At 38.6% G+C, this 27,778-nt stretch overlaps 1 protein-coding gene across 2 annotated transcripts in view; it reads right to left on the minus strand.

Moving 5' to 3' along the window:
- Window positions 1-27,778, minus strand: part of LOC102126955 (carbonic anhydrase 1) — a 51,534-nt gene that overhangs the window by 12,800 nt on the left and 10,956 nt on the right. The window contains exons 2-3 of one of the 2 annotated variants that reach the window (XM_045398461.3): window positions 6,810-6,989; window positions 1,041-1,101 (exon numbers count right to left, since the gene is read on the minus strand). In XM_045398461.3, coding sequence (XP_045254396.1) covers window positions 1,041-1,077 — 37 coding nt within the window. In that variant the 5' untranslated portion in view covers window positions 1,078-1,101; window positions 6,810-6,989. The remainder of the gene's footprint in view (window positions 1-1,040; window positions 1,102-6,809; window positions 6,990-27,778) is intronic. The other variant, XM_005563641.5, reaches the window with a different exon arrangement.

Consider the following 27,778-nt stretch of genomic DNA (forward strand, 5'->3'; position numbering starts at 1 on the left):
CAACTTTCAAATCTTATTTAAGAATACATTTTGTAAGCCTGTAGTTCCCATAGGTAATAATTTTTTTATGATGGATCTGAGTAAAGGAAATTGAAGTTGTCTAGAAAGGATTCACCATTCTGCATGAACATTCATAATTCATGGGAGAAGGTCAAGTTATCAACATTAACAGGAGTTTGGAAGAAGTTGATTCCAAAGTCATGGATAACTTTGAGCTTTCCCAACCTTCAGCAACCACCACCTGATCAGTCAGCAGTCATCCACATTGAGGCAAGACCCTCTCCATCAAAAAGATTAATACTTGGCTAGGCGTGGTGGCTCATACTTGTAATCCCAGCACTTTGGGAGGCCAAGGAGGGTGGATTATGAGGTCAGGGGATCGAGACCATCCTGGCTAACACGGTGGAACCCCATCTCTACTAAAAATACAAAAAAAATTAGCTAGGTGTGGTGGTGGGCACCTGTAGTCTCAGCTACTCAGGAGGCTGAGGCAGGAGAATCACTTGAACCTGGGAGGCAGAGGTTGCAGTGAGCCTAGATCGTGCCATTGCACTCTAGCCTCAAGTCAGAGTGAGACTCTGACTTAAAGAAAAAAAAAAATTAGTACTTCTGAAGGTTCAGATGATCACTAGCATATTGTAGCAATAAAGTATTTTTAATTAAGATAGGTATATTTTTTGGACATAATGCTATTGCACATAATAGACAACAGCATAGTGTAAACATAACTTTTAAATGCCCTGGAAAACTCCAAATTTTATATGACTTGCTTTCTTGTGATATTTGCTTAATGATAGGGGTCTGAACCTGAACCTGCAGTATCTCTGAGGTATGTCTGTACATATATCAAACATATTTTGTAGTCAGTCATGCCCCGAAAGACAATGCTAAGAATACATGCAAAGATAGTATAATTATTTAAAGCAGCCAGTTCAACAATTAACCTATGGCTGTACCGTTATTTTAAATGCTTAATATCTCTTCTGTTGGAAATGGAAAGAAGCTATCATTTTGATCTATATAAACAGGAGAACTCTTACCATTTTTGTCATCATATCCCCAGTCTGGACTTGCCATTGTCTTCTACTGAGTTTTCTTTTTCTGAAAACAAAAATAATACCTGGAATAACTAACTGCAACTGTGCGTGCAGGAGATGCCTTAAATCCCTGCTTGGGCATTTTTATAGAAACTTGTTTGCCCTTAATAGGCCATTATTTCATCATCTCTGCTTATCAGGAAGTACACATATCTAAAAAAAGTGTTGTAAAAAATTCTACAAGGGCTATGTTAGTTTCAATTGCTTTATTTTCTTATATTGTAAAAGAGAATGATCAAATCCTAGATTTTATAAAGCCAAGTCCTGTTTCACTCATGTTAGTAGAAGATATGGCTTAATATTATCACATATAATTCTTTAGATTTTCTAAATGGAAAATATTTTGTACACTTAAGATTTCCAACTCTACCTTTGTTAGTTACTTAAGCAATATAAGCAAAAGTAATTTATCAGGAGAATAATTTGTGTGTTTACAGGCTGGTCTGAACTAGTATCATAATGTTAATTTAAAATCAGATAATTAAATTACTAATCATTTGTAATATATGCTATTTATAATGGTACATTTTACAGATGTACAGGGTAAGAATAAAGTCCTTTTTGGAGCAATATTGGAATTCATAAATGGAGAAGATTTTATTAATATTAAAGTTAAATATGGCCCAATATTTATTTGATACATCAAATAGGTCTACTAGAATGAGAGTCTTCCTTTTTAATAGTTCTATATAATTTATAAACCCCTTTCTTATTATTTTATTTCACCATCACACATACATACAAATCCTATATAGTAAGAATTAGCATTTTGTAATTGAGAGATGTTGAGGTACTTTGCCATAACTAGCAACAAGCCAAGAAGCCAAGACTTCAGCCTCCTAATCCAGTTGCCTTCTTCACTTACCTTCACCAAATGCCACAATTAATTCCCCTCCTATGCTCACAATACTCTTAAGTCCAAGTTAAGTCTGGACCAAGATGAAAACTGATGCCCACTCAATGATGAGAAGCTACACAGGACTTTTCAGGAAGGCAAAGAAAACTGATTAGAATGTGCCAGACTCTGACCAGTTCTACATATTCAAAGCTCTAAACATGCTTAAAGAGAAGACAACCAGAAAAATAAGCTTCCATAGTGATGCTTTTTTCATGCCATGATAGTCATTCCTCGTTTCACACTGTAAGGAGCTGCTGCAACCCTTAAAAGAAGAGAAGGATCAGGGCAATTTTCACCAAGGCTGACTGGAGACATGTTGTTTGCTCCTTTGCAGTTAATGATGGTGCATTGTCTTATAGGCAGAGTGGGATGTGGTCATGAACATCCACAGAGTGGGAAGAGACGCAAGCTCCCATTCTATGGCTTCAGTAAGCATAAGAAGATATTGTTTAAAAGGGAATTATTTTTTTTTCAAAGTACTGTTTATTGAAGGCCCAATAGGGATCAACTGCTGTGCTAAAAACTTTACGTGCATCAACTTATTTAATTCTTATTATAACAAAATTGGGCATTAAAATCTGTGTTTTCGGCTGAGATGGGAGGATCTCTTGAGCCTACGAGTTCCAGATCAGCCTGGGCAACATAGTGATACCCTGTTTCTGGAAAAAATAAATAAATAAATAAAAATTGTGTTTTATATTAAAAAAAATTGAGGCTTACAGAGGTGAAGACACCTCCTCAGGGTTACAAAGCTTGCAAGTGGCTGTTTATATCCCATAAGCCTAGGGTTTAAACCTAGATCTGTCTAATTCCAAAGCTAATACATTTTCTCAACCTTCCACTGTCAACAATTGTCCACTGACCTCTAGTTGATTCTGTTTTCTGGAGGATTGGATTAGGTGATGTAGCTTGGTTTGGCTCAAGATGACCAAGAGTCAGGCTTCATCCTTGGGCTCACTTCACTCTGGAAGCTCATGGAGTGACAGGAGCAGGCTACCCTTTGCCAGGTAATTTGTCTCCTAATATTGTATACTTGTGAAAAGTAACTTTAGCTTGAACTGCTCTATTAATCAACAAATTTGAAAAACAGCAACCCCCTTTCATTACATGATTATGTGATGATTTGTTACATGAATGCTTTAACATCCATATGGAGTGGTAATTTATTTAAAGTTTTAGGTACAGAATGACACTGGACCCTAACTATTATCACCTTTTATTTTATTATGTACCCAGGGCGTGCTAGTGTACTGCCTCAGGCAGAAAATTATATAGAGAAAGGATATGAAGTTTAACGAGCTTTTATGAGTCCAAACACCCTTCCCATTTACCTTTATCCCTCTTTTTCTGCTTACAAATTTTGCTTCTCTCAGCTGAATCTATGCCAAATTCAAGATGTTTAATTTTGTATTCACTTCACTTTCACCAACAGTCTCCTCCCAGTATACTTTTCCAGGATGATCTTTGGGCTACTTTTGCCTACCAAGAAGGAGTTTAATCTACACAGCCTCTGCTTTTCTAAACTAAAAAAAAAAAAATATATATATATATATATATATACACTTTTAAATTATATATATATAATTTAAATTTATATATATAATATAATTTAATTATATATTATATAGAATATGTAGTATATAATATAATTTAAATTTATACATATATAATATATATTAGATTATTACATTTATTTATTAACACTAATTAATTTCACCTAAAGATTTTTTAGGACCCTAAAATGTGTTTCAAAAAAGCATTTCTTCAGTGTTTTTAAGTATATATTTAAGTCAGTTTTAAATTATATTTAAGAGCCTTAGTAGTTCTTATTTTAACTTTTATTCTTCTAGTTCCTTTGATACTTTTCATCTAATTTTTATTTTAATATTTTAAAATTAAAAACATGAACTCTTCTGGAAGCAAATAAATTATGGTGAGTTTCAAATTTAAATTTGTACTTAGAAAATAACTCTCTGGTATAAAAGGAACAAAAAGTGAAAAAAAGTGTCATCTATGCCTAGTTATGGGTGAGATCTGCTAAATGCCACTGAAAGGAAAAATCCACACCTTGGCAGGACCAAATTCCAAAAAGCCATAGCTGTTCTACAATGCTTAGAGTTCCACAACAATAAGTGGCTTTCCTGGGATTCATATTTTCCCTAAAATGAGGAAATATATATTGTGAAAATAAGTGTCATCGTTGACTATTAAATTAGGCCTGACTTTCACATTGCTTCCTAAATTCCCTGCCCCTCCAGAAATGGTATCATTTGGGGTGGCAAGATAAATCTTATTTCCAGTGGAGAAGTGGGTCATGGAAAATGGTGATATTAGCCTGGACATTTCTGCATTGAGACAACTAGACATTCTGATTAATCAACTGAAGTGGCAGGATGGGTTATCTGGATTTCACAGTTATCATTTTCTCTCAGTTGGGCTTTCTCATCACCAGTAACAAAGCTGTGTTGGTAACTTTATTCCTTCCAGTGTTTGTATTTGTCTCCATCCATACCGAGCTTGTTTCCATTTTAGGACCTTTGTGCTTGCTGTCCTACTGTCTGGGTTGCTCTGTACCCAGACCTTTGTACGGCCTCAAATATCTCCTGCTTAGATATGACTTTCCTGAACTCCAAATTCACATGTCCCCCTTTTCCCAGTCACTCCATTATATCATTCTGTCTTATTTCTTTCATAGCATTTGTCACATCTTGAAATTATCTTGCTTGTATTATGAAATTAATTTACTTAATGTCTATAATCATCTCTAAAGTGGCATCTCTATGATATGATAAAACCTTGATCATTTTTTTTCACCACCATGTTCTCTTCACCTATAACATGCCTGGAAAACAGTGGTACTCAATAAACACTTATAGAGAGGATAATTAAATGGTCATTTTAAATTTAAACTATTGTATATTTTTAAAGATATAGAAGAATAGAATATTTATCAGGGACTATGCTTACCCAAGTGCACTGATCTGAACTCAGGTTCTGTGGTACATTGATATTTGGGCATGTGAATGAGCTTTGCTATACTCATGTTTGTTTTTGGATTAAGGAAAAAGCCTTTCCCCTCTCAGTTCTATTAATGGGAGGAATGAAGTGACCTGTCTGTGTCTGTCAGTCATTACTGGGAGAATGAGAACACTGATCTTTGTAAGTGTCAAGTTTTTGACACTTTGTAAGTGTCAAAATCTAACTCTTCAAATATAGTTTGAACTTTTGACATATAAATTTCAAAAATCCATCACTCTTATGGCTTTTATTACTGTAACTAAAGAAAAGTTTCAACCTTTTATTTCCTGTCTTAGAACATTTCATTTTTAATGCAGTTGTTAACTCTGCTAATGAGTGTTTTTTATTAACAACCAAGTCAACTCTTTATATGTAAGCATTTTAATACATGCATAGAGGCATTCACAATGTCTTACAATTTCATGCTTTTGAAAACACTAAGTTTTAAGTATATCTCATTGACTGTCATGCTTACTGAAATTATTGGCTAGAAAGACACACACATTCAGAGAATGTCTTATGAACTTTTATGCTAATAATTAGGAATCTCTTCTACTGAATGAAGGATAACTTGGGCAGGTTAATAGTACTATCCCCAAATTTATTTTTAAAATTGAAAATATACTATTGTACCTTATCTTCTATAACTGTTTGGGAAATAAATGAGTCTTTATAGAACAGATGATGACACTGTTAAGTATCATTTTTCACCTAAAAAGAAAATAACATGCATTAATGATTTGTAAATCATAAACTTCTGCCAGATGTGGGGGCTCGTGCCTGTAATCCCAGCACCTTGGGAAGCTGAAGCAGGTGGATCACCTGAGGTCAGGAGTTTGAGACCAGCCTGGTCAACATGATGAAACCCCGTCTCTACTGAAAATACAAAAAATTAGCCAGGCGTAGTGGTGGGCACCTGTAATCCCAGCTACCGGGGAGGCTGAGGTAGGAGAATCCCTTGAACCTAGGAGCCAGTTGTTGCAGTGAGCCAAGACCGTGCCACTGCACTCCAGCCTGAGCAACAAGAGTGAAACTCCATCTCTAAATAAGCAAATAAGAAAATTCTGCACTAATATAAATGATCAACATAAGCCTCAAAAAAAAAAAAAAAGAGTTTGATTTTAACTCTCAGGCAAATAGATGATGATATAAAACAAAATAGTTCAAATATTGCATGTGGCCTGAAATTCAAACACTTGCTTCATAGATACCTGTTTGCTATATATTAGACTAAATCCTACATGTAAATATGAAAAAAGATAAGTTCTCAAGTAATATTAAGTGAGGTGAAGGTCAGTTCTATTAGTTACCTTGTTGTAACATCCTTCATGCATCTGTTTGGGGATTCTAGCTACCTAAAATCTTTTTAAGATTTTAAAAAAATGTCTTCTTACTCCTGAAATCAGCTTTGTTAGGTCTCAAATCCTCTTATCAAAGACTAGATTTCTAAAATACATGTGTAATGACATGTCTTTTCTTAATCCAGTGGGTTCCCAATGTGTGGTTTGTAAATCACCTGCTTCGAAGTCACCTGAAGTGATATTAAAATACAATGTGTGTGTCTCAACCAATCCTTTATTTTTGTGAACGGCCTTGGCCAGTTTAGACAATCAACAAATAAGCTCTTTTAGTAAGTATTGGTAGCTTTGTTAGAGGTATCTGGGAGTTAGATGACTCCACCCCCACAATCTAATTACCAAGAGGTACATTTCGGTGAAAGCAAGTCTTCAACAATCAAGTTTCCCAAGTGTACATGTATTATAAGCAAATAGCCAGCAAATAGTCATATGACTTGCCTGTTGTTTCAGGTGGGCTGGCTGCAAGTGAGGCTCACCAACAAGCACCTTGCATGAAAAGCTCACTCCAAACAGACGTCAGTGACATCAAGACCTCTTTTGGGTCAGGGAGCTGGGTTCAGTGGGGCTTAGACCTCACATACTCCATCAATGGCATTTGAGTGCTGGGCTTCTCCACTCCTATGTTCATACAAGACATTTTCTGGGTCCAGAAAATTTTTCCTTCTCAGTTACTTCTCAGGTACTCTTGATACCACTAATTGTACAAAATTCTTTCTAACATCTTTTATAGTAAATAACAAAACTTCAGGTGTTGATTTCACTACAAATAACTAAGTAGCCACCTCTGAAGAGGGCAGGTCCTGATTAGGACACTATCAAGCATTCCTATTAGGCATTAGATTATATGAACAAAAGTTATTTATACTGAAGTGATGTATAATTATAACACTACTGAATCAAAATCTCTGCATCCAAGACCTGGGAATCTATGTTTTTAACAAACATTTCCGGGTAATATTTTAAAAACATATTTGTAGACTTTTACAAACATTTTTAAAAATCCTAAATGCTGTTTTCTTGACTTACTTTCTCCTTTAGGAAGAATACTGAATTAATATTCATTTCAACAGTCACTTCAAAAACTACTCACTGTTTTTCTAAATGAGATTTCTCCCCATAAAATTTCTTGAATTTTTAATGCTTTTACTAGTACCTAACTCCGGTGAAGAAATTTTTTTTCATTCATTTTTTGTGATGCCCTTTTACCTATTGAGTCAGTATGCTAAATACAGGGTGGTGACTTGCTCTGCAGTAGTTTTTAAATCAAATGCTCAAGTCAGAGCTATGATTAAGTGAAGACAGGTACAATAACTAAATGCGCTCTAGTACTGGAAATATCAATTGTTGCATGCAGAAGATTGTCTTTTTAATTTACTTTTATCTGATCTTTGTCTTAGTAGATCTATCAAAGAAAAGTGGCAAGAGCACTAGTTGAACTAATGATTTGCAGAACGACTCATTACTCAAGGGCAGAGTTCACAGAAAACGTACATTACAGAGGTCTTCTTTACTGATCTTAAAAGAGTAAACAAAGACATACAATGAGGATGATGTAATATCTACAATGCTCCTTTAGTCTCTAGACTGTCTTTTGCTTCACAGTTGTTTTTACATTAGTATTAACTGTAAATTTTTTTTTATCTGTCTAACCCAATTTCTTTGAGTAATGCTATTTCTTTACGATAAACCTGGGTTAATAAGTATAAAATACCTAAAAATATTTTCTAAATGAGGATTAGCGATTAATGCACATAGCAGATGCACAGTAAAAGATGGCTTTTACTTTTTACTGAGTGTACTACTACTAATAGAAAACTATGGGCTATGGTTGAAACTGAAATGCAGCCAGGTGTTAAGGAGGACACAAGGCTATGTCTGAGCTTCCAAGGATTGGATGATGTACATTAGCTGATCAGCCTTGAAATCAAGGGACATAATCCGACCCCCTCATCCTGGAGTTTTTCTAATAAATGGGGAAGGAATAAATGGAATGATTACAAGTGCTTTCTGATTTTTAAAAAGTCTTTTTACTTTTAGCCTCTACACTAAGGACACAACAGGTGCTTTTAAAGAAAGAAATATAAATAGTTTCTTTTTAGAGTAACCCAATAGAATGAGACCATTTTACTCCGGTAATTTCTTTACTCACATGATCTTAAGGTATAACTTTTAAGAAGTTCGGAGGCTGAGAAAAACAAATATCAGTATTTCCATTTCAAAAGGAAGAAAGAGGCTTTTACAGATGAGAAAGTTAAGCCACTTGTCCAAAGTCAGATGGAAGTGTTAAAAGTGGAATGTCAAGTCTTTAAACTCTGGGTCAAGAATTCTTCCCACTATGGTAAATTATAAAATCAAACTAACAATAACTTTTTCATTACTTTTTACTTTGTTATCACAAAAGAGTTTAGTCATATGGGAAACTATTACCTCACAACATCATTGTAGTTTCCCTAAAACAGACCCTATAATTTTGGCTTGATTTTGTCCATGGGGGCTGATGATGGGGTATAGACCATCATTATCTTTGGAGAGAATGCATGCCGCATGCTGCGGTTTTTGCATCTCCACAGCCAGCCTGCCCAGCCCACGAGGCTATCACATGCATCCCTACTGAGGCTCTTTCAGGGCCTACCATTCTCACATTTGTGTGGAGAGACCAAGCTACTCGTGATCTATGCTTGCTGATTCCAGTGTAGCTGGTGAATGCATATTCTACATTTCCACAAAAATCTACTTTATTTCTCCCAGTCCTAGGTGTAAAGGATCAGCCCACAGGATGGAACAAAATAGATCCTCCTCCCTTCTATTTCTAGAATAGGAAGGAGAAAAAAGCAAAATTATTTATTAGGATCTTCACAGCAAAATTTCAGAAAAGAATACTGTCCTCTTAGCTAAAGGCAAAATAGCAAGGTTTGAATGAAAGTCCTTCCCGATCCTGTTTCCTTCATGCAAAAGATTACTTGGGCAATTAATTTAGCTGGTCAAGGTCATGTCTTATTCTGAATTTCCTGTTTTACTTTCTAAACATTGTTTTTTTCAAGTTGCTCCAGGCAAATGACAGTTACCTAAACATATTAAATAAGCAGATTTCTAAGATGGGTTTAGCTCTAAGTAAGTGAAGACTTTTCAGACCTCTTAAAGATCTTTGATACCATGTAACTCTGTCCTCAGTGACTCCCACAGAAAGAGTGCAAGGCAGCTTCTCCTGTGGTTTCTTAGGGCTCTTTTAGCTTCTGGAATCAGAAAACTCTGGAGAGGCTGCTTAGGCAACAGTTTTCAAGTGTGACTTGAAAAGCTCTGCGTTTCAAAATCCCAGGGTTATGAGTGAAAAGGTGTTGAATGAAAGGCTCTTAATTGCATCCCCTTGCACCTAGTTTATCTGGCCCGGTGATGGAGTTCCTTAATATGCACCACCTGGACATTGCAGTCGTCCTAATTCCTTTAAGACTGTCCCAGACTCTGCCTTTAACTAGTTGGTAAAGTTCCACATAGCCTTTGTGCAACTGCCTGAGGGTTGCAAAATGAGGGGATGACATGTTGGCAAGTGCCTCAGTTTTCCATCATCACCCAGGAGGCAGCCAGAACCGGTCTGGTGAGAAAGAACTCCAGGAAAAACACCTCCCCAGGTTTGTGTCAATAACGCTTTTAAAATGGAGATCCGCCGAGTCCAAAGGAGTTCTTACGGGCCTCATAGACTAAGAACCGCTCAGTTAGAATGAAGCTTATTAATGTGGACTGCTTAGAATAAATAGGGCTGATTTTACGCAGTGATTCGATCTGGGCAAGATGAATTCTTGGCAATGCCCTCAATTCCTCCTGTTGGTAATTCCTAGGGGTGCTTGCTAGCCAGGGTTCACGTTCGATGTTCTTACAATGCAATCTTTTGTCGCTCCTATCTCAGGCTCCAAGAGTCCTCATACAGTCCTCTGCAGAGCTGGACAGGATTTTACTGCGTGGTTGCTTGCAGCTGGCAACAGCTGTCGCTACACTTTTTAATCCACATTTATTTTTGTGTGTTAAGATTGTGTTTCTAGTCCTCCCCCAACCTCTGATGCTACGCAAACAGTGCCAAATTGTTTGCTGGCGAACATGATATTATTAGTAAAGGCCAGTGGCTTCTTCCAAGGGAGCATTGACTGTTCGTGTCGTGGCTTTATGTAGCCTCTTCTGAGTATGGCACTCACTGTGCCATTTATTTTGGCTAATGTTTTTAAAAGACTCATTTTGACTTTAAAATCAGAGGCAGCAAATGAAACTTTGCTTAAGGATTCATGTCCCTAAAATGTAATGTTGGAGTGGTAAGGAAAAAAGGAATCACCTTTTAGCAGCAGCTAGGTATAAGGTACAATGAAGTTTGCGGAAAAGAAAAATAGGGTTTATTTTATTAGCTCCAATATTGACAGCACTGCCCTAGCATGATGGACATGCCTTCTGTATGAGATGAGTATGACATCCACTCAAAAAACAGCCCAGTGGGGAGAGAAATGCCAGCAATAATAGATGTGACCTTTTAGTGCCTTGGCTATTGGCATTGCCTGAGGGTAATCCTAGATCACCCATTTTTCCATTTGGATGTAGCTGAGACTGACAGGGCAGGTGTCCTGCCTAAAGCAACTGATTTACTGATTTACGAGCAGCTTTCAGTCTCCTTCCTACTTGCCTCTTCCAAAGTGAACTTGAAAATCCAGTTCTTTTCACTACCTCTGCAGAAAACCTAGAGGCAAGCACAGGATTTATTCTTTGTTACTTGTAAGGCTGCTGTTGAAGTCATGCAAAGGTCGATGATTAAATGACATACCATAAAGATTTTTAGTATTGTTATTAAACCCAGTAGGATTAAAATGCAGCTACTGACGAAAGACTTGAACTGCAGTGTCTAGATGAAGCTAATTTGAACACAACTTAATCCCCTCATCATAATATGAACAAGGAACAAAACAAATGGTACCATGGCAGCTGGACACTGTCTCAGGCACCACAACTTCTGGTTGTTGAAATTAGCTGTGGGTTGATTTTGTAACTCACAGTTACATATTACCATTAATGTCACCAACCTGTCTCGTTAAACACCAGGTCTGCACCCAAATCATTCAACCTAACCTCATGGGGTGGATGGAGAAAGTGTGTTTTGAACTCAATGACCCATGGCTTCTTAGGGTGTAAAATATGGGCTAGACAGCACTGAGTGTGGGAGGGGAGAGAATCACATTTGGCCTCGCTACATGTTACAAGTGGTGCTTGCAGAATCCTGGCTCCCTCTCTCTACATCCTCAGCAGGAAAAGTGCTTAAAACCATTTGAGGGGGCATAGCTTAGTTACATCCTGAATAGACATGTGTGAACCTGTCTTTTCTGGAAGCTAGATTTAGGTTAGCTTGAATGTCCAACCAATACCTGTATGCCTGCTTTCCATTCTGTCCTGTGCCATCTGGAGCAACTCAGCTCTCTGGACCTTAGCCCCAGTTTTCCAATTTGGACTGTGACCTTGCCTTTGACCTGTGGTTGGTCTTATATCATAGCCACTGACTGCTGCCTGTGTCAGGATGCATGCCCCTGCTCTGCCCATCGCCTTCCTGCCAGCTCAGCCCCCAGCTCCATTTTTTTTTTTTGAGACATAGTCTCACTCTGTTGCCCAGGCTGGAGTGCAGTGGTGTGATCTCAGCTCACTGCAGCCTCTGCCTCCCGGATTCAAACGATTCTCGTGCTTCAGCCTCCAAGTAGCTGGGACAACAGGCATGTGCCACCATGCTTGGCTAATTTTTGTATTTTTAGTAAAGATGGGGTTTTGCCAAGTTGGACAGACTGGTCACAAACTCAGCCTAGCTTCTAATCCAGGACCTCTTACACCATCCTGTTCTATGGTCTGATGCTGACCACTAGTTGAGTTCAGGCTCAAGTGACTGCTTAGACCACAGGCTGAGAGTTTAGGCCTGGGAAGAATACTGCTGAGGCACCCAAGACCCAGAGGGGAGAGTACAGGCTGTTTTGAGCCAGAAACAAAGGTCACTGTGTGCTCTCCAGTGGTCAAAAATTTGAGCAGAAATATCTGGCTTAAATGGGAGAAAAGTGAAAGCAAGAAGAACATGAGCCATTAATCTTGTGCCACACGAATAACTAACATGAGGCTATAGACTTGCAACTCAGCTCACTTGGGTAGCATTTGCATCTTGAGTTTCTCACACATTGTGAAAAACCACCCAGGGATATTTTTATTTATGATCTTAATTTAATTTTGTTGGACGGGTACTATGTTCATGTGGTTTCAAATTCAAAGATATAAAAGGGTACAAAATTTAAAAAATCTTCTCCTATTTTCCGTTCCAGAGAAAACCAAAGTTACCAATTTATTTCATACATTTAAAGAGATATTGGATGCATATACATGGGTATAACTGCATGTATCATTTTGCTCTTTTGAAAAAAATACAAATAATACATACTGTATACACTTTTTTTGTCCCTTACTTTTTCCTCTTATACATTAGAATTTGGCCCTATTACTATACAAAGAGTAATTTTATTTTTCTTTCTGTTTTACATGTTTTGTTTTACTTTTTCTCCGAAACCCATTATCTTGGCATTTGGCCATTATACAAAGAGTATTTTTTTTTTTTTTTGGCTTTGCAATGTTCTGTTTTATGGATTGCCATTGTTTATTTAGCCATTCCTCAGTCAATGGACATTTAGGTTATTTCTCATTGTTATAAACAATGCTGAAATGAATGGTACATTTCCTTGTATATGGAGAGGACTGCTACTGGATACAGGAAAAGGGGTCTAGTAATATCAATACCTTGTAAATAAATACATAGATTTTTGTTCTTCTCAATGACTTCTCACTATTTAGATTCTAATAACTATCCTGACAGGGAGGGAAAGGTAATACATACTTTTTTTTTTCTTTTCATTTTTTGAGACAGAGTCTCACTCTGTCACCTAGGCTGGAGTGCAGTGACATGGATCTCAGCTCACTGCAACCTCTGCCTCCTGGGTTCAAGAGATCCTCCCAGCTCAGCCTCCCGAGTATCTGGGATTACACGCTTGTGCCACACCCAGCTAATTTTTTTTGTGTGTGTGTATTTTTAGTAGGGACGGGGTTTCACCATGTTGGCCAGGCTAGTATCAAACTCCTGACCTCAAGTGATCTGCCCACCTCGGCCTCCCAAAGTGCTGGGATTATAGGCGTGAGCTACTGTGCCTGGCCCATTTTTCTTTCTTTCTTTTTTTTTTTTTTTAACATAAGGAAAAACGTATATAAAGAGAGGCAAAGGTGACAGCTTTCTTTAAAGGGAAAGTTGAATGGAAGGAAATTCATTTCTTAGATACACCTTGGAGTACCACGTTTTAGCAGGGAAGTCCATTCGTGCTTCCAGAAAAAGTGCTAAGACAAAATCTTGTTGGGATGATCTGTTTTTAGAGCTCTTTAAAAAAATATCTGTTTCCTCACATATATACATAGTAAAGGAAAGCAAATAGCTTATAGAACAAGGATGGCTTTTACATGATTGAGAGCAGATTCAAGGTGGAGTCACCCGTGGAAGTCATTGAGACAACAGAGAAGAGAGATCTTTCAAGGTGGCGAACCAGCTTCTGATTGAAGGGAGTGTGTGGTGGTGGGGAGGCAGGAGCAGTCTCATTGTCCTTATAAGTAGCTCTCCAGGACAGCTTTTGTGTTTGATATAAAGAGAGAAAACAAGTTTTGTGAGCACAGTCTTAAAACCAATGGAGCATACCTTAGTTACGTCCTGGAATAGACTTGTGTGAACCTGTCTTTTCTGGAAGCTAGATTTAGGTTAGCTTGAATGTCCAACCTATACCTGTATGTCTGCTTTCCATTCTGTCCTGTGCCATCCGGAGCAACTCAGCTCCCTGGACCTTAGCCCCGGTCTTCCAATCTAGACTGTGACCTTGTCTTTGATCTGTGGTTGGTCTTATATCACCACCACTGACTGCTGCCTGTGTCAGGATGCATGCCCCTGCTCTGCCCATTCCCTTCCTGCCAGCTCAGCCTAGCTTCTACTACAGGACCCTCTTATCTCACCCTGTTTTATGGCCTGATACTGGCCACTAGTTGAATTCAGGCTCAAGGGACTGCTTGGACCAGAGGCTGAGAGAAATGCAGCAAATCAGGGCACTGAGATCACTGACTACTGTGCGAGAAAAACTGTAGCTGCAAAGGAAGAACTGGTACACACGAACACTGAGAAACATCACCCCAAAATTGCTTTTCTCTAACTGAAATATGAAGATGAGTGTACAAAGAAAGAAACTTTAAAGCTTAGTGAGAAAGCAACCAAACATACCTGTGCACTTATTTTTTTATTTAAGAATTAAAAACAAATTTTTAAAAGACAGGGTCTTGCTCTGTCACCCAGACTGGAGTGCAGTGGCGCGACCAATGCAGCACCCAGGTCCCGGGCTCTAGCGATCCTCCTGCCTCAGCCTCCCGAGCAGCTGGGACTACAGGTACACGCCACTATGTCTAGTTACCTTTTGTTTTCTTTTAGTAGAGTCAGAGTCTTGCTATGTTGCTCAGGCTAGTCTTGAACTCCTGGGCTCCAGGGATCCTCTTGTCTCGGCCTCTCAAGTAGGGGCATTATAGGCATGAGCCACCATGCCTGGCCCAAGTTTAAATTTTCACTTTTAAAAGTATATACTTTTTATTTTTAAAAAGTGATTAAGTGTATTTTATTTATTTTGTTTTAATGTAACTTGAAGCTAAGCTTACTGTGTGAACCAAGCCATTTTGATCAGTGATAAATTGCAGGTCTAGTTTTCTTTTCTTCTCATTGAAAGATCAAGAACCTCAGCCTGCCATGACTTTCTTGGCTTCCTTTACTAGCATTTAATCCTTCTAGTATTTGACATAATTCCCATGACAACATGTGGGCTGAATATAATGTCCTTCATTTCACAAATGAGGAGATTGAAGTTGAAATATTTTGTCACTTGCCAGAAGTCCCATGTCAGGGTGGCAGTGTTGATATTTGATCCCACTTTTTGTGCCTCCAGCCCAAGAGTTTTTCCATGACAATCAGGAACCTTGAGATTAAAAACACATTGAATGTTGTCATATGTTGGTAAGAATAAAATACCAAAAAGAAAATGCCTTCTACACACAGCTTTTCTCATGTACTCACTCTAACCTTCTATTTGCGCAATTGGAAGCAAATGTGTTAGCCTCATTGGACTTTAGTTTTCTTGTTTGTGAGGTAGAAATAATAATAACCTTACACAGTTGTGAGGATGAGTAAATAGTGTATATAAAGTGTTTCATGAAAAGATAGCACTCAGTGAATGGCAACTTTCCTATAATAATAATAATTATTATTATTATATATGAGATCAGGTAGGTGAAAATGTTTTATAAATTGCAAGTTGATAAATGCAAGGTACTCTTGTTATAATTATTTTATTACATTTAAAAATATTTATTCACTATTTTTAGAATACGTTTTAATGGTTGGATCCATTTAGTATATTCACTTTAGTGTTATTCTAAGCCATTATCTTAGGAAATTAAAAATTTTAAGGTAGTTTAACTGAAGTGAATACCAATGCTTCTGAAAAGTGCTTTCCTTTTTTTTTTTTTTTTTTATTTTACTTAATCTTAAAACTAAATGTCTTTCTGCAAGAAGAAATAATTCAAAAGTTCTGTTGGGATCAAGTATGATTAATAGCCTGAAATCAGGAATAAAACTGCTTTATAGAAGAGTAAGAAAATAAGGCACAGATAAATCTCCTAAATTCTTCTTTGTGTACTAGAGGAAAACAAAATAAAATTTCCTCAACCCTTAAAAACTTCGTGAGCTCTAAAACCATTCACAAACATAATTTATTATTACAGAATCCCAGTTGCACACCTGAAAACCCTGGGGCCACATGTGTTTCAGAATTCAGAATATCTCAGATTTTTTGAAAGCAATGTAACACAAATACTATATATGAATGCACTTATCAGGGTCTGGGGGAGCACCTTGTAATTGAACACGTTACTATTTTTGGAGCAAATGTATGAAAAGTCATGGTGCATGCAATAAATAAAGACTATAAATAGCTTTGTGTCAGGTCAGGTTAGGCCACTGATGAGTTCAGGTCAAATCAGGTCATGTGTTTTCAGGAATACTTTCGGTTTTCAGAAATTTTTGGATTTCAGAGCTGGAGACAAGAGACAGTGGAGCTGTATTTTTATCCCCAATGTGGAACAGGTCAACACGAAGGCAATGTGTCTGGTAGGAAGATCATCAGATCTGGACTCAAGTAGGCCTGAACACCTGATCTACCTTTTACTCCTCGGATTTATTGTGGAAATTACTTCACCTCTATAGGCCTCTGTTTCCTTATCTGAAAATGGGGAAAAGAATCCTACCTTGCAGGATTGTGGTGAGGGTTAATGATAATATAGGCCAGGTGTCTAGTTACCTGGCACTTACAGTATGATTGATAGCTGCTATCATTGTTCGTGAGAGGTAGTATCTAATGAAATAGAATAAAATCTTTTTTTTTTATTATTTCAAATTTGAAAGTAGCAGGGAAAAGGGGTAGAAATTTTGTGTATGAATCCCAGCAGACTTCCTAAAGGGAAAAGGGGCAAAGCCCCAAAGCTTTGTCTCTGGGACTTAACATTTATTGAAACCTATTAGGCTGGACAGGATAGCAACTGACCTCAGCTCAGAGTCAGGGAAGTTCCAAAGAGTCCAAAGAGCCCCTGAAATGAAACCCCCAGGAGGGTAGAAAGAACTTGCACAGTGGTTGGTCCCAACTGAGAGACGGGCAAATGTAGTCTGGGCTCATGAGGAATTGGCCTATCTCACCCTGAGCATCGGTGGTCATGCGTTCAACCTGTGCAAGTGACTATGTTAATTCATTTATTTATTCATTCAGCAATTGTTTTTGAATGTCAACTAAGCATAGATCTATGAAAATATCCAAGAAACATACAGAAACAACTCTATCTTCATTAGCATTATAGTTTAAGAGGGACTTAAACAAGGAGCAACAGCAAATCACCCAAAATTGTGGTGAATTTTCTAAAGGGATAAACTTGGTGAGCAGTGGTAAGGGCAGGAATGGGCTACTTACAAAGAGGAAAGCAAGAGGAGACAGGACAGCCATGACCGAGGTTGAGGTGTGGCCAGAACACTCCTCCTCTGTGACACCTCGCTGCTGTGCCTTCTCATCACCAGCTTTCAGATGGAGTGCCATCCCCTCAGAAGGCCTTCTTGACCTCGCTAAACTTCATTTCACTCTCCACTTTCGCCAGTCACTTTCTCCCCATTATCCTAGTTTATTTTCTCAGAACTTGAGATTCTTGAGAGCTCTGAACATTTTCTCCAGTGTCTGATGGTGCTCAATATTTGTTGAATGATTAAAAGGAAGACTACGCAAAGACCTCAAAGCAAAAGAAAAGCTAGATGCATTCTACGAAATAAAACGAGGCATTTGGGTCTTGTTAATGATAATGGCCTCCAATGAATCCTGCCTCCTGCTATCCATGCCCTTATGTAGTCCCCTCCCATACCGACTCAGGGCGTGGCCACATGACTTATTTGGCCAATGGGACATCAGCAAACAACACAAGCGAAGGCTTGATAAGTGCTTGTTTAGAACACAGATGAGCCACGTGAGAAAGTCCTGCCTGGTGTGGTCTCCTTCAAGAGGAAATACCACTTGGAGTGCAAGGTGCTGACATTCCAGCTGTCCCAGCTGAAATTCAGTCACCCAGCTGAAATTTGCTCAGTGAATAAAGTCCAGGCAAAACCAATAGAAAGATCCACCCATCCACCCTGTAACAGTGAGAAGAAAAAAAAAAGTTGTCATTCTAAGCCACTGAGTTTTTGGGTGGTCTGCTATGTGCAAGAAAGCTGAAACAGAGCTGAGGCATAGTGAGCAGGCGAAGGTAGTGTGAGATGGTTTAGGAAGGAAAACCATCATTCAGAACCTTACACATGTCAAATTACTGTATGTTAAATGCAATGGAAATTAACAGGTTTGAAGGAAGGGAAGACTTATTACTGAAAAGATCAGTTAGGAGGCTATTCCAGATATCTTTCACTGCTTTGAGTAATGGAATATGGTGGAAAAGACCAGACGCCAGTGCCCAGGCTTAGGCCTTATCAGACTGGCAACTTCTACTTCCCTTCTTTAGGAACACTCTCTGGGAGGCCTGAGCATCTGTTTAGAAAGCTAATTACTCTGCTGGAGCAATTACTTGGAGAGGCCCTTAGTCACAGACCCCTTCACCCTGCTCTGCCCCCAAATTCAAGACGAGGAGATATACCTCATCTTTCTATGGGAAGAGTGCAGTCCACCATAAGTTCCCAGATATTATCTCTTAATTCTCACAATAATATTATAATGTCATTAATATCACTCAAATTTTTACAGATGAAAAAATGAAGTACAAATGATCTATATAGCTTTGTTTGAACTTTCACAGATGTAGAGGCAGCATTTTAATTTAGGCCTTCCTAATTCCAAAAGCAAGCTATTGCCAATATAAGATCTGGATGGGCTATGGGTTGGCAATATATGAGAGTTTTGGTGGCAGAAAGAGAGTAGGTGAAAAGTTGTATTAGAGTTAAGGAGAAGATAGAAGGAAAGAAAGCGATATTCCAGGAAAGCAACTTTTTCTTCTTAGTACTCTTCCCAAATTGTAGATGACCCTCTGTGACAACCACAACTAAGTATGAGCTCTGAAGAACAATACATCCTTATTCTATCTGGTTGGTGTACAAGGATAATTGCGGGTTTTGCCATTACTTTCAATGGCAAAAACCATAATTATGTTTGCACCAACCTAATAAGTTTTCCACACTTACTATTGCTTCAAATCCATTTAAAAGGAAAAATACTTCTTGAAGCATAATCATTAGTAGCTAAAAACTAGAAACCACTTACATATCAGCCAACAGGAGAACAGACAAGTACATTGTGCCACTGTTATACAGTAGAGTATAAACAGAACTATATGCTCAACGTACATAATTCTTAAAAACATAATCAAGAAAAGTTAGAGAACAATGTATATAGCACAATACCAATTTTATAATGTTTAAAAATATGCATAGCAATGCAACATGTAACTTACAAATTCATACTAGGTAGCAGTCACATGAACAATACACTTGAGAAAAGTAACTACCTGTTCAGGTGATCACAGTTGCCTCCAGGAAGAAAAAAAATAAAGAAAGAAAATGGGAAATCTAGATTAAAGCTTTAATGGTATCAATAATTTATTATTATTTTTAAATGAAGCAAATATGGCAGGTAGAAAGAAAAGGAACTGTTTTCAAGGTGATTTTGGTGAGATCAAAGGCCAAAGCAAAGTTGTGTGAAGGCTTAGGTGGCAATTTGTAAAAATTTTAGCCCATTAGTTCACCAAGTACAACACAGGACATTGAACACAGTGAGAACTGGAAGAAATGAAGTGTCACTTTGTACCTTGATGTTGTGCAGTTGGGAAGACACCCACACACTGTACCCTACTCAGCAAAGCCACATTCTCTTAATGGTTTTCAGAAGCCAAGGTAGAGAGGAAGTGCCTTTTAAAAATAGCTTTTGAGGCAAGAAAGGCCGTAACAGGAAGGCCAGATGGAAGAACATGAACAGACTTGTTTCTGAGCACATGAAACATCCAGGAATTAACATGGTGGGTTTTGATTGGAGTGGAGTATGGGGAGAATCTATTCCTGCAGGCCAGATCTATGAGTCAGTGACTTCATTCGGTGGATGAGTCCTAGGGAAATTCAAGTAACTCTTAAAAATAGAAAGACCTGGAATTGCTAACAAATGAAAAATAAGATTCAACCACTTGTAAATGATGATATCAGGACTTTTCTTGTGTTAATTGGTGGAGAGGGTTTAGAAGAAGAGACACTAAACCTCGAATGAAAAGGAAGCCCTGCATGGAAATGACGTGAGGCAGGATGGGGCAGCTGGAGAAACAACCAACCAGTTTCATCAATGGTTATCTTCTGTTTACCTTTGTTTGTGCAAGAGCCCCGAAGAAGCTGCTTGCAACAGTCTTTCACATATTGTTGATAACGTGGTAGGGGTTATAACAAAGGCTTATTCCACTAATGCCCCTAAAAATATGGGCATGTATCTTATCTCTGTGCACTGGCCTCTTTAATATACCCTGGGACATCCAGATACCCTGAAACCTGAGTCCCAGGGCGTAAAACCCACTTCCTGGTATTGTGTATGATTTACCAATAAGGAGACTAAATTCCCTGGAAGAACATGGAGAACATGTGCTGATGTATCAGACAAATTACGTTTTCTGGTTGTAGCACTTGTTTAAAAAGAAGACACTGAAAAATCAAGCTATGAACATATAGAAAGAAGGGTTCAAGTCCCATTGAATCTTTGTTAGCCAGTCTTTGGGAACAAATCCCATAGCCCTTCCTCCATAAATCCTTCTAGAGAGACAAAATATGAGATTTTTTAGCCTTTTACCTCCTCTAACCCTAACTTGCTTGAAATACTTAGTAATTTTTCATATCTTAAATAGAAAAATCAAGCCAGCCAGATTTTATTTATAAGAAGATGAAATACCAGTTTTCCCTGAAAGTAGGCCTAAATGCAAACTAAAGACACTGCTGACCTTTCCTTGTCAATCTAAAAGGTAAAAAAAAATTCAAAGTGGCCTGGGCACTCAACAGTAAAGCCTTTTTAGAAAACGATACAAGCGTTGGCTGGGCGCAGTGGCTCAGGCCCGTAATTCCAGCACTTTGGGAGGCCAAGGCAGGAGTATCACTTGAACTCAGGAATTTGAGACCAGCCTGGGCGACATGGCAAAACCCCATCTCTACTAAAAAACACAAAAATTAGCCAGTCATGGTGGTACGTGCCTGTAGTCCCAGTTACTTGGGGGACTGAGGCGGAAGGATTGCTTGAGCCTGGGAGGTCGAAGCTGCAGTGAGCTGTTTGCAGCACTGCACTCCAGTCTGGGCAACACCCCTTGTCTCTAAATAAATAAATAAATAAATAAATAATTTAAAATGATACAGGCATAACTCTTGTTTCTCATCTCTGGTAACTGTAAATGGCATTATACCATCCCTATTTCTTAAGGAAGAAACCTAGGAGTCCTCTTTGAATATTTCCTTTCACAAAATCTATTTATCAAATCAGCAGCAAGTTTAATAGCTTCTTCCTCCTAAACATAATTCAAATCGTCTCTTTTTGCACCACCACCTGCCATCACCATTTCTCTTGCAGAACCACCAGGCCCTGGGGAGACCACACTCCTGGAGAGAATGTGGGTTCTGCAAGAAGTAATTGATACCTTCAGGAAATGCACCTTTTCCCTCTAAACACAAAGCAAAACCCCCAAAACTGGAGCTGGGCCTTAGAGGCACATGTTGTCCCATCCTGAGAGTGGATGCCAATAATAACTCTGAGGCTCAGGTCACTGGGATGGGAAATCTGAATCTGTGACTCTTCTCCTTGGGAAGCTGAACTGGTTCATGGTTGCTGATGACCACTGGCTACTGATCTCTTTAAGGAAAGATTGTCCAGTTTAGGAATCTAGGACTCTCCCAAATCATCAAATAATGAGTTCATGAAAACCACCAGATACCAATAAGATAAGCACTGTATACGTCAAAGATGTTTAAAGAGGTAATAAAGAAGAAAATGTTAAAGAGATATCAGATGTGACCAGGCACCATGTCTCACACCTGTAATCTCAGTACTTTGGGAGGCCGAAGCAGTATGATTGCTTGAGGCCGGGAGTTTGAGACCAGCCTGGCTAACGTGACGAAACCCTGTCTCTACTAAAAATACACAAGTTAGCTGGGCATGGTGGCAAGCACCTTTAATCCCAGCTACTGGGGAGGCTGAGACAGGAGAATCGTTTGAACCCAGGAGGCGGAGGTTGCAGTGAGCCGAGATCAAACCACTGCATTCCCTGGGTGCAATGTGAGATGCTCTCTAGGTGACAGAGCAAGACTCTGTCTAAAAAAAAAAAAAGAAAGATAACAGACGTGAAGTATCGAGCTTGATGTCTAACACTCAGTGGGGCTTACTTACTATGTGGAAGCTCCGTCTGGATTGCACCTCATCCTTTCTTCACTGAACCAGCGCTATTAGCACCAATTTACCAGCTACTATCATCTGAAGGTACACGTTAATCATGCATGTTACCTTCTCTGGGCAGGCAATCCACATCTTTATGGTATTGAGTTTATGGCAGACCATACAGAGAGTTAACATAGTAGTTTTCTACTGCTGCTGAAACAAATCACCAAAATTTTAGCCTCTTACAACACAAATTTATTCTCCTGACACTTCTAGAGGTCACAAATCCAAAATACATTTTTGGGGCTAAAATCAAGGGGTTGGCAGGTTTGCATTCCTTCTGCAGGCTCTAGGGGAGAATTTGTTTTGTTGTCTTTTCCAGTTTCTATAAGCCTCCTACATTCCGTGGCTTATGAGCCCTTCTCCATCCTCAAAGCGAGCAGTATAAAATCTTCTCTCCCTCCTCTTTTCTTCCTCCTTCTTATAAGAATCTTTGTGATTGTATCAGGCCCATCTAGATGAATCAGAATAATCTCCCATCTCAGGATCCTCCATTTAATCACATCTGTGAAGTCCCTTGTGTTGTGTAAGACAACATTTTCAAAGATTCTGGGGATTAAACCGTTGGGGTCAATTATTTAGCCTACTACAGGTAGGAAGCAGGGGGAAACTTCTCAAGGACTCATTTAGTGATGGTGGAGTTTGGAGGTGGTGGTAGCTGGGGTACTGAGGAGGAAACAGGCCAAACGGGAAATAAAAGATGATTTTCGACCCTGGGTGTAATTGAATTGGCATATTTTGAGGGGGTGGGATTCAAGGAAATTAGCTTCACTGAGGGCTGAAAAAGATTCAGGGATTTTGCTTTCTAAAAAGCAAAATTGGGAGTATAATTGTGGGCGGGGGGAGAGCAAGGGGAGTTAGTGATGGCTGAAATAATATAATGTACAAATAGTTTCATTACTAAAGCATATCATTCTCTGGATATTGATGGATATCATTCAATTGGCTGTAGTTGATGCAGCAGAAAAGAGTTCTAATTGGTCATTCATTGATTCTATTGATTCTATTCAAATTTTTAGGTAGTTAACTTATCATATATTATTTTGATGGAAATATCAATGCTGATATTAGCAATAGATACATGAGAAGAAGCAATTAAAAAGATCTAAAGATGTGTGGTTTGGCAGAATGATTATCAATATAGTCATTTATGTAGACTGCTTACCTTCAATTCCCTTATGGCACGATAGCACTAAAGCAAGTCAGATTGCTGTGAGTTTTATTTTATAAAGGCTGTTAAGTCTAAATAGGTTTGCTTAGTCATCATGGTTGCTGTTTTGTGGCATATTCCATTCACTTACAATTTAAGGAAAAAGTAAAGGGAACTTGTTTCTTTCTCAACACTTTTGCTTCAGGCAACCCCTTGTTGCTTTTACTACTAATGAGAGAATTTTAAGACAAAATTTTGCCTGCATCTTTCCAATCCTTGGAATACCATTTACAGGAGCATAGCACAATAAATCTGTTCATGCAGGTGATAAATGCTGTTGAGGGCTCTGCTTGCTAACCATTTAAGAAATACAGATTTACATACTTTCAAGGCATATCTGTGAAAATGTCAGTCCTTTAACTAAACACTCAGCTACACAGCCTTTCTGCTAAAGGGAGCACCCACTGAGTGACTTGCCCACACTCTGAGCTCTTCCTGCCTCCAAATGAATTGGTGATTGTTCCCCTCCTGCCTCCAGTGTGTTGGTTACTGTTGCCATCTTTATCGAAGGTAAGGGTCCAGGCCCACCGGCTTGGAGTTATCTGTGTCTCCTTCCCTTTCCTTAGGCTTTCGTGGTAAATGCTGTCAATTCTATCTTCACAACCCCTCTGGTGTTCTTTCCTTCCTTCTCCTTTCATCACCATTGCCTCTCACCTGCTGACATCAAATCACATCCTAACTGACCTCATTGCCTAAGCCTTTGCTCTCTCATATCCAGCTAAAGACCTACTGTAAGAATGATAGCCCTGAAGCCCTGTTCCAGTCAGCTCATTCACGGTCAGGGAATTTTCAGCAGCTTCCCACTGCTTTGCATAAAAGGCAAATACCACCACCTAGCAGGCAAGGGCCTCAGATCTACTTTTCCAGATTTTTATTTCAATAGTTTCCTTTTTATTTTTCAGTAAAACAGAACTATATGTTGTCCCCAAATTTCTTTTCTTTCCTTTCTTTCCTTTTCTTTTCTTTTCTTTTTTCTTTTTTTTTTTTTTTAAATAGAGACAAGGTCTCACCATGTTGCCCAGGCTGGTCTTGAGCTCCTGGGCTCAAGGGATCTGCCCACCTTGGCCTCCCAAAATGCTGGAGTTACAGGCATGAGCCACTGCACCTGGCTATTATCCCCAAGTTTATTCTGTGTCTCTCTCTCTTTACCTTCGGACTTCGCGATGTGCTGCTTTTTAATGTGAAATGCCCAACTCTTGTCCCAAACACACATATCCACTTGTGAAAATCTAACCTATCATTAAAAGTACATCTCAAATGATAGGTATTTCTTGAATAAAGTCTTTCATCTTTGCATTGCCTTAGAGTTTGTTTTACATCTTTCTTATGACAGCACTCACATTCAAACCTTGGTTATATTTATGTGTACACTTGTCTCTCCACCAGGTGGGTAGTAAGACTCTCAAAATCAGAGTCTGAATTTTATCAATCCTAGGACTCTTCCATTCTCTTCAGTAGATAATCAGAATCTTTTGTTAAATATTGGAATGAATAAGCAAGTGAGTTGATTTTGTTAATTTATTTCTACAGAACATTAGTGATGTGGTGAACAAACACTTTGAGCACATCCAAAACAAAAACCATCTGGAGCTAGAGTAACAGCATTTTTAATCAAGCTACACTGTAATACACACTGAGCTATTAAAAATTTCATGCTGGAAAAGGTGCCAGAATCTTAGTACACTATTTTCAGGAAAGAGATACCATTTCTTTCCCTAAGACGTGACCTCGTCTTAGTACCAGAAATGTGAAACCTAACTGGAGAATAAATAAGTTTCAATTTTTAATAGCTCATAAACTCTGACAGGGCTGGGAGTATCAAATTAACTTGAGCATTATCCACGCTGCAGTGCCAGCCGAGGGGCATGTGGAGAGAAAGGTGCTGAGGGTGGGTGTGGGTGTGGGTGCTCAGCTTCTAGACGGTACTGGCAGCAACAGCTGCTGCTTGGCTCTGGAGGCAGCCATCTGCTCTCCCTCTGTGGGCAAGAGGTCCAGGATGAGATGTGGATGTGGGTGGTCAGATGGGGCAGGGGCTTAGGAGGAGGCCTCAGGCCCTGGTTGGAGATACAGCTGACCTATATGAAGCAGAGTAATTAGTTATAGCTTCACCGGTATATAAAAGGGTGAGGGAATCTCAGAATTGAGTTATAATACCTGCTTGTGAGATGATATTACATTAGTGATGACAAAGGGTAACTTCTATGAACTTCCAGAAACAAAGGATTATCTGGGGAGTAAACTTAACAGGCGCTTCATTTCAGAACAACATGAAAAAATTACAGGCACATAAATCTAGAAGTAGGCAGCTCCGTCTCTACCATAATGGATGATGAAAGGTGAGATTAAATGATTCTGAACTTTGTCTGACATGATAAACCTCTATGACTTAAGAAAGTGAACCCTGCTTGGCTGGACAGAGCCTCCCTGATATTATTATGGTAAAAGGAATTTCTCACATTGCAGGCTGGGGAAGCCAAATATGGACTTTGTGCCACAGTGTTCTGCATCCGTTCGTACACAGGGCTTTTGCTTTAAAATGAGCATTTGGAAGAACTGGTAAATCATTTTATGCACTTTGCTTGTATTATATTCTAAATAAATTTATAAATGGTTGATTCCCTTTAAATCTTATTTTTAAATCCCTCTTCATCTTCAATATAGCCTGGCTTGTTAATTTATTTTTTAGTTCAGGGTGAACAACTGTGGCCATACACATGAAGAAAATACAAGATATTGGGAAAGATGACAATTTCATTGCATATCCATGACCCCCTCTTCTTGTTAATGCCCTGCAGGTAAGAATCAATCAGTAGAATACACAAGGCCTAGGGACCTCCAAAATAATGAAGGCTTCTATAGACCCAGGCATAGGGCAGTGGCTCCCCTAGGTACAGGATAGATGTTTTGCCCTGGGATAAGGAACTCAGAACCCTTGGCTCCCTGAGTGGGTGCAATCAGTGAAACCTGGTAGATGTCTCTTGGTCTTTGGAGAAAAATTCCCTTTGCCAATATCCTATGTACAGCTTGCGTCTGCAGGCCAACTGTAGCGGCCCTGGAGAGGAACTGCAACTTTGAGCGGAACTATTGTTAATCTACACAGTTAAGGAGGGGAGAAGCCCCACCATGCTCTTTCTTCCTTCTTTTTTCTTTTTATTTACTTATTTATTTTTGTAGAGATGAGGTCCCACTATGTTGCCCAGGCTGGTTTAGAACTCCTGAGCTCAAGTGATCCTTCCACTTCGGCCTCCCAAAGTGTTAGGATTACAGGTGTGAGTTACTGTGTGCCACCCATCATGCTGTTTCTCACCTGGAGCTTCAAAAGGTCACTTTTCCCCCTTAGCCTCCAAGGAAGACTTTTGACCTTTTGCTCACAAAATAGCCAATGGCCAACAGTGTGAGAAGAGATAATCTATGTGACCACTGTTTAGAGAAATGTAGATCAAAACAATGAGAGACCATGGGAGTGGGAGACAAAATTCAAAAGACTGATAATATTCCTGTGGAAACACAAAGTGCTCCAATAATTCATTTGCAGCTCTTATTTAAATTATAAATGGACATAGAGTTAGATTCAAATATCTCACTTTTAGGAGTCTGTGCAATTGAAAAATTAGCAAGAGTAATTGGAAATAAATGTGCAAGGATGCTAACTGAATCAATGTTTATAAGAGCAGGCATTTCAAAATAACCTCAAGGGGGAATGGAATTGAATAGTGATACTAGACAAGTGCTTTTGTGATACTTTAAGTGTAAAAAGTGAATTGAAGAGCAATGGCATAATATGATCCTGATTTTGCATATGAAATGTTTTCGCATCTACACATTTATGCATTCAGTGAAGAGAGATTAGAAAGAAACACCAGTCTACTAACATTTGTTGCCTTGAAGAGAACATGACTCTAAAAGAGGACAGATTGTTAATTTTTACTTGATTTACATCTGTATTGTTTGATAGTTGCAAATAACATATATTCTTTTTGTAATAAAATTGTTTAAATTTTTCTTAACCTCATATTTAAAAGTTTATAAGATTTTGAGATATTAATCTGAAGAATTTCAGAGACAGATTATAGAATTTAAAAATTAAAAATTTCTTGCCTTAAGAATGAGTC

This window comes from Macaca fascicularis, chromosome 8 (assembly GCF_037993035.2).
Source record: "Macaca fascicularis isolate 582-1 chromosome 8, T2T-MFA8v1.1".
Classification (NCBI taxonomy): domain Eukaryota; kingdom Metazoa; phylum Chordata; class Mammalia; order Primates; family Cercopithecidae; genus Macaca; species Macaca fascicularis.